The sequence below is a fragment of the Thalassophryne amazonica genome, chromosome 11 (genome assembly GCF_902500255.1).
Source record: "Thalassophryne amazonica chromosome 11, fThaAma1.1, whole genome shotgun sequence".
Classification (NCBI taxonomy): Eukaryota; Metazoa; Chordata; class Actinopteri; order Batrachoidiformes; family Batrachoididae; genus Thalassophryne; species Thalassophryne amazonica.
Genome location: NC_047113.1, coordinates 71552637 through 71560173, shown reverse-complemented (window position 1 = coordinate 71560173; position 7537 = coordinate 71552637). Strand labels below are relative to the sequence as shown.

General features: G+C 42.5%; 1 protein-coding gene across 1 annotated transcript; it reads left to right on the top strand.

Annotated features, from left to right (window-relative positions):
- Window positions 1-374: 374 nt before the first annotated feature.
- pitx2 (paired-like homeodomain 2) lies at window positions 375-3915 on the top strand. Its single transcript, XM_034182132.1, has 3 exons — window positions 375-1279; window positions 1681-1880; window positions 2611-3915. The coding sequence occupies exons 1-3, from the start codon at window positions 1087-1089 to the stop codon at window positions 3166-3168; spliced, it is 951 nt and encodes a 316-aa protein (XP_034038023.1). The 5' UTR covers window positions 375-1086; the 3' UTR covers window positions 3169-3915.
- The last annotated feature ends 3622 nt before the right edge of the window (window positions 3916-7537 follow it).

Here is a 7537-nt window from a genome sequence, read left to right as displayed (position 1 = left end):
AAAGTAATCTGTTGTCAGGACGCGTGAGTGCGCACTGCAGCCGGGGTGATGTGATGGATATTTGAACCTTAACTCATGAGAGGTCACGGGGATCGCCTCATTTGACAACAAGTATGAGTATAGCACAGAGATGTAGGTGAGGGTTTAGCTCACTTTATCACCTTTTTGGGTGCTCATGTGATGGAGTTTTCAAGCTGGGTCTGAGGATTTGCGTTGGTTTGCTCGCGTTCCTGCCTGCGCCATCTACACAAGTGCGCCTTTACACTTAGCGTCTGCCACCAAAAAAAAAAAACGCGCAAAAGGCGCATCCGTCTCTTGAAGTTGTGATCGGCGTGTCCTTTCACGGGTTCACTTTGCTGCGCTGTGTTTGATATGTGCATTTTTTTTTTCCACGCAGCTTTCAATACAATCCACTCGGTAACTCGTTTTATCCGCAGCGTCCCTGAGTAAACTGCGGCGACAGAATCTGCAGCAGCAGCTCAGCTCCAGCAGAACTGCTTCGTTTCACTGGGCCGCTAGACGCAATCTCATAAAACGAGGCCAAAGTGTGTTATTTTCATTTTTATTTGGTCTTGGGCTGCTGCGCAACAGCACCTTGGAGTGCCGCGGGTGCACCGCCGCGTCCCGTTTCTCTTTACATGCTTTTATTTGGAAGAGGAAAATAAGAGCCGGGGCATAAACACTGATATATCTCGTGTCTGCTCGCTCCGGTTGGTCAGGCACGCCGTCATCTCCACATGGACGTGCCTGTCAAGAAGGAATATGGGCGGGCGCAATATGGTCACGTGGAGGACTGGAGAGGGGCGCAGTGCGCAGGCAACAGCTGAAATGAACAGAGTGGTGGAGAGCGCGTGTGCCTCTGGATATCACCGAGCTGTCACTCTGCTGAGCACCGACGGCAAAAATGGCAATAGTCACGTTTTAAAGCATTTTTAAGCAAAACGCGCACTGTTGTGCGTATAGGTTTGGAGCACATTCCGTATAAGGAGAGAGACAGAGAGAGAGAGAGGGGAAAAATCCCGCTTCTTTTGCGCTGAGTGGAACTGAATCTGCTTTTGACAGCCTGTGGTTTTGTCACCGTTACCGATGAACTCTATGAGGGATCCATTAAATCCGGACCACCACAACCATCACCACCTCACAGGGAATAAACTCGCCTCTGCTCACCACACGGCTCTGGCGATGGCATCGAGTTTACAGCCGCTGCAGCGGACTCTGGACTCGAAACACCGATTAGATGTGCACACAGTGTCGGACACGTCCAGTCCAGAATCTGTCGGTAAGAACCGCCAAGGAACGAGTCGGATTTTACTTTAAATCTTGATTATTTTTTTTCAATAATATTAGCTTTCACACTACATCTATAACATTACTAGTAATAATTACTTTTGTTTGATGTAGTCGCGAGAAGTTGTTTGATATGTAAATGATGTACAAAGTGTCCAAATGAATTCATATTTCAATAAATTAAATTCTAAATTATGATTCAAACGTGTCACTTGATTTATTTATTAATAATTACACGTTTCAGGGGGAGCGTCTCATCCATTTCCCAAACTGGAGTCGTGTGTTTTGGTGTTTTTTGTTGTTTTTGTTTTGTTTTGTTTTTTTTATTGCCCCACGAAGGCCTTAACTCGAAGCCTGCTGCGCCGGTGAGTGACATTTCTTTCCTGTTAACAGAGAAAGAGAAGATCCAAAATAAAAACGACGACTCGTCAGATGACCCTTCTAAAAAGAAGCGGCAGCGGCGGCAGAGGACTCACTTCACCAGCCAGCAGCTGCAGGAGCTGGAGGCTACGTTCCAGAGGAACCGCTACCCGGATATGAGCACGAGGGAGGAGATAGCCGTGTGGACCAACCTCACAGAGGCACGGGTCAGGGTGAGTTTCCCCCCCACCCCACTGGGAGAATGAAAACAATCCGTGTGTAGAATGTTAGATCATTTGTGCCAATTTTGTCCAATTACGCACGCAAACCAAGAGTTACGCACGGGTTAAATGTCAATAAAATCTCACGTGAGACGCTTGAAAACAGTCATGGCTTTAATTAAATATACTGCTGATTTCCAACATTCTAACCTATTCAAATAATATTTGATAGTATCACCCTAATCCTATCACAATACTCTGCTGAGAATTTCAAATAGTTTATTCTAAAACGTTTATTCTTGGTATGATTTAAAAAACGGCACGCGCGTCTTTCAGTCGTAATTAGGCACTGATAAGGTTGTTAATAGTTGAGGCTTTTGACATTTGTCAGCGACAGATACCAGTCGTGTTCTCCTGTTCGTGTGAAAGAGGTGCAAAGCTGATATTTTGCGATTGTCGCCCTGGCGTTGTGTCTTTACGGTCAGCGTGTTTGGGTGAGCGCGTAGAGGAATACACATCCTCCAACACTCGTGGGATTCTGAGCAAACAGATTAGATAATTTGGGGCAATCTGGTGTTTTGGTTTGGAAGAGGTGACGTTGTGGAGAAGTTGGGGATTTCGCTGCTTTTTTTTAAAGTGAAAACTGTAATAATTTGTGTATTAAATTAAGAAATCATTTTAAATTGCTCGGTTTATTTATTTATTTATTTATTTATTTATTTATTTATTTATTTATTTTAAGGTGTGGTTCAAAAACCGAAGAGCCAAGTGGAGGAAAAGAGAAAGGAACCAGCAAGCCGAGCTGTGCAAAAACGGCTTCGGCCCGCAGTTTAACGGACTCATGCAGCCTTATGACGACATGTACCCGGGCTACACGTACAACAACTGGGCTGCCAAGGGCCTGACATCGGCCTCCTTATCCACCAAAAGCTTCCCTTTCTTCAACTCCATGAACGTCAATCCTTTATCCTCGCAGACGATGTTCTCGCCGCCCAACTCCATCTCCTCCATGACGTCCAGCATGGTGCCGTCGGCGGTTACCGGCGTGCCGGGCTCCAGCCTCAACAGCCTCAACAACTTGAACAACCTTAGCAACCCGTCCCTCAACTCGGGAGTCCCCACGCCGGCCTGCCCTTACGCGCCACCGACTCCTCCTTACGTGTACCGGGACACTTGTAACTCCAGCCTGGCCAGCCTGAGACTGAAAGCCAAGCAGCACTCGAGTTTCGGATACGCCAGTGTGCAGAATCCGGCCACGAATCTGAGCGCGTGCCAGTACGCCGTAGACAGGCCGGTTTAATACCCTGTTGCACTGCAGAAAACGCCCATCGCAGCAAGTCCTACGAGCCGCACACCGATGCGTAATTTTTTTATTTTTTTTATTTTTTTTGCTCCGGATGGATGAACCTGCGGCGAGGTCATTTCACCTTTAAGGCGCGCGGACAGATGTTTTCATCCTCACTTTATTTTCAAGTTGTCGCCACTCATTTGTAAAAAAAAAAAAAAAACAACAACAATAAACCCCCCCCCCCCCCCCCCCCCATAAAACAGGAAGTGTAATTTTGAGTGGCGTGTTGTGATGGTCATTTTTTGCAGTGTTGTGGGTGAACGCAGGCGGCCACAAGAACAAGAGACTACTGCTTTTTTTCCATTTTACACAAAAAAGGGGGTAAAAAGAGCACTAAAAAAATGAACAGGTGAACTCAGAACTCAAACGGGGAGTTTTTAAGTCGAGCATCGAAACTGTTGTTCAACTTGAGGGTTTTCTGATGGATTCTGGACGTTAAAAGCTGTATATATTTGAATTTATCATCTCCTGTTTGTCGAGGCGAATGCGTTATAATCCTCCAGGTCCGATTTATCAACGCATGTGTGTGTGTGGGGGGGTGAGGAAAAAAAATCCTTAAAGGAATCATGTTTTGCTTGCAAACAAAGGGAATGTAAATACTAAAACGCACCACTTGTGTGTTTCTAACATATTATAAATTTATTATTAATGTCTGTGTGAATATCGATTTAGAATAGCAATTCTGGATTTAAAAAAAAAGATGCATCAAATGTTCCTGCAGCGGAAAAAAAAAAAAATTGGTTTTTGTTCTGTGTATACTATTTGGTACGTTTTCCTCTCCAAGACATCAAAAAAAAAAAAAAAAAAAAAAAAAAAGCCCTATTGTGTTTTATTTAATGGAAGTAAATATATTGTTCAAATCATTCTGCTGGCTATTGAATCTTTGTGTTGGTAGTCTGTTAGTGGAGTGCACAGCAGTGACAGTCTGTCTATAGCATTTCGATTATGTGAGGCACTTGTGCGGCTAATCTATAGAGGACAACAATGGGCCGCTCCAATACACATAAAGGCGAGATGCCCCGTCAGATTAACCACGTCTGCCCGCTCGGCCAAAGACCTCGGCTGGGCACTGGGGCTTGAAATAACACGGGAATCAACAAACAGGAGTCAGATCACACAACAATGACAACAGTCTGAACTCGGAGGAGTTGGATCAGCAGCTCTTAAAAAAGAAAAAAAAAATCTCCACAGATTGTGAGACTTTGTGGAAACGTACACTTTACACCCAAATTATCACAATTTAGATCCACAAATGGTTTGATTATAACATAAACCTGCATCTTACCCGCTGCAAATGTTCGCTTTTTACATTTTATCGCGCGTAAAAAGGTTTATAGGTTTGTGGTACTGACTCCAGGTGGCCGGGGTAGGGTTTCAAATTCCCGGCAGCAGGCAGAGCAGACACGCCGGGGAGGAAAGAGCGCGTGCACCGGCTCTGAGCCGTGCGCCCTGCAACCTCATGGGAGTACCCTGTGTTTAAACACTGGTTAACTATTAATGTCATTACAGTGAATATTTTGTTCAAGATGGAAAGTAGCAAACGTGTTGGAAGTGGTTAAATCAGGATCATTACGCGCGGAGATAAATGCAAATACATAATCGGGGCAGAATATTTAAAGATCGTTAAAGCTTCCCGATTTAGATTTTACCGTCAAAGCCGCCGCGTTCTTTTTTTTTTTTGGTTGTACCAAGTGTCGCCTTTTGATGGAGCAATAATCAGCTGACAGGGATCAGACTCCGGTGCTTTTTAGAGGCCAATACGCACGTCTGCGCCTCAATACACATTCCAGCCCACAATCAACATGTGCGCAGCGGCGGAGACCGCGAGGTTTCAGCGGGGAACCTTCATTTGGATGAAAAGACGCACAAGACTGCGGACGTTTGTTTCTACTTTCTTCACCTTCCAGCGCAAGGTAAGCATTGAAATAAAATTATTTAAAGACGTAAACAAAGGGCTTTTTAGAGAAATCGCACACCACCAAAAAAAGGTTTGATTACACCACGGTGCCTCATAATTACTTTCCAAATTAATATCCAGAATTCAGTCACTGCGCAAATCCATTCATGCGCCAAAATAACAAAAACTGTACGTTGTTATTGTGTTGTTGTTTTTAATTTGATTAAGATGTTTAAAATAACTGCACAATACAAAAGAGGAAAGTATTCAGAATTTGTTGTACCAACAATCCTAGTAATTAACTTTTTTTTTTTTTTCAGTTTTGTGCTGCGAAAAGATTTAACAGGATAAGGGAAAAAGCTTCCTAATTTACGACTTAATTTGTTCCCGTCGCGTTTACTGAAATACACCCGGTTTATGTGATTTTCTGCCAGTTCTTCGACACAAAATGGGATTAAAATAAAATAAATACTGGGCCCTGCAAGGTATATTTGAATCTTAGTTAACAAACTCGTGTGACGGGAATAAATCATCTGTAATGACAAATGCATCATGTTTGAAGATTGCGTAAAAGCTGTGGCGACACATGAAGAGCCCCTTGGGACCTTAATTTGCTAATTCGAATTTACAACTATTTCATAATAATGCTTAAACTGATCGAACTGCAGTTATTATTTCCTAGTTAAATTATAGTTTTCTTGTCGAAATTTCTATTAAAAGGTGTGAGTTCTGGATATGCTTTTGTGTCCACGCACATTTAGGATCCAGACTCATTCTTAATTTAGTTTTGATTATCTTAAAAAATGCTTTCTTTACCCGTTTTACGTTGTAGGATATTGCAATTAGCCATTTTGTTTTATTGTCACTATTTATTTTGTTTTTAAGACTTTGTCCATGCTTCTTTCACGTTCAGTTTCTTGTTTAGTTGGCTGCACTTATTTCATCAAGTGCACATTTCAACTTTTTTAAAATGAACTGCTGATAATTATTTTGTCATGTTTTGGCACATATTATGTTTTGACACTTTATATGCAGTTAATTGTTAATTACCAGTGAGAAGTTTCCCCTCCATAAATAAGATGTTATTGTTATTGATGATCCAGAGCACCCCCCGCCCCAAAAAATCTTCACAAAACTACCAAAATTTAAATATCATATTTGTGACCTGATGCGGTGACCTCACAGCAGGAAAGCTGCACAATAAGAGCTCTATGGGAGATGCCCAATCTCACCCTTATGGTCATACATGCAGTGGTCAGTGGGGTGAGAGGGGTGCCGAGGGTCCGGGGGAGGGGAATAAAGTTTGGGAGTTAGGCTCTGGACCAATGGAGGACTAGTGGCTTCAGCTAAAGGTCATATGTTGTGACCTCACACATTCTCACTCTCACCTAAAGCCTGAGAAGTTCTCCACAACAAGGTGCACGGTTGTGCAACTATAAAAATTGATCTTTGCTTCATTTGAGTTGGATCCTTCAATGAAATCGTGCTGCAGTTCAGTCTGTTTGTGTCATACTGCAAATGGAATATTAACTTACTGGTGGTTGCTGCTTGATATCTGCATGGATCAGTCAGGCAATAACAAAACGCTGCATGTGTTATAGGTGCATGATGGATGTAATGTGTATCCACAGCTCTCACAGCGGAGCCATCGCACTGTTTGAAGACAGGCGGCTGGTCATAGTGTTTGAAAGGGTGAATTTTAAACACCCCTCCCCTCCAGCACACACACACACATCTTGCTCTGTGAAGTTTTATATTAAAAGGAGGCTGAACAACAAAATCAGATCTTTTTTCTGCAACTCAATTTCTAACACATTAAGCACACAAAAGATCAGCAGCACGCGTCTCTTGGACTTTGTAGCAGAAGGAGAAAAAGTAGCAGATCCAACGAGAAAGATTATTCAGTTCATTTGATACAAGGGGAAAATTTCTGGACAATAAATTAAATAAAACCTATGAGAATATAATTTGGGTTTGCTGTATGTTTGGGATTCAGTATTTTAGGCCATTTCAGATGGTGTGCAAAAGCCCATGGTCATTTTCAAGATCAGTCTCATGAATAAAGCAGAAAAAGAGCAAAAAATGGTTTCAGAACGTTGAAGTGCAAAGCTTGAAGAAAGCCCTTACAGCCGCATAAGACAAACACAGATCATTTAAGTCAGACGCTGAGCTGTAGATTTTCATAAACTGAAATTTACTGGTGCACTCAAAGTGAATTAGGTTGATCCAAATGCACTTATATTTATACCAACTTATTAACCGAATTGAGACAAACTTACTGTGTTTGAGCGTTACCAAAATAAGCATTTTTTTGGGGGGGGGGGGGGGGGGGGGGTTGTGCAGTATATATAACATTTTTCATTTTCAGTTGCACAATTTATAAATGCACAGCTTTACAACAAAATATTTTTAATTAACATTCAA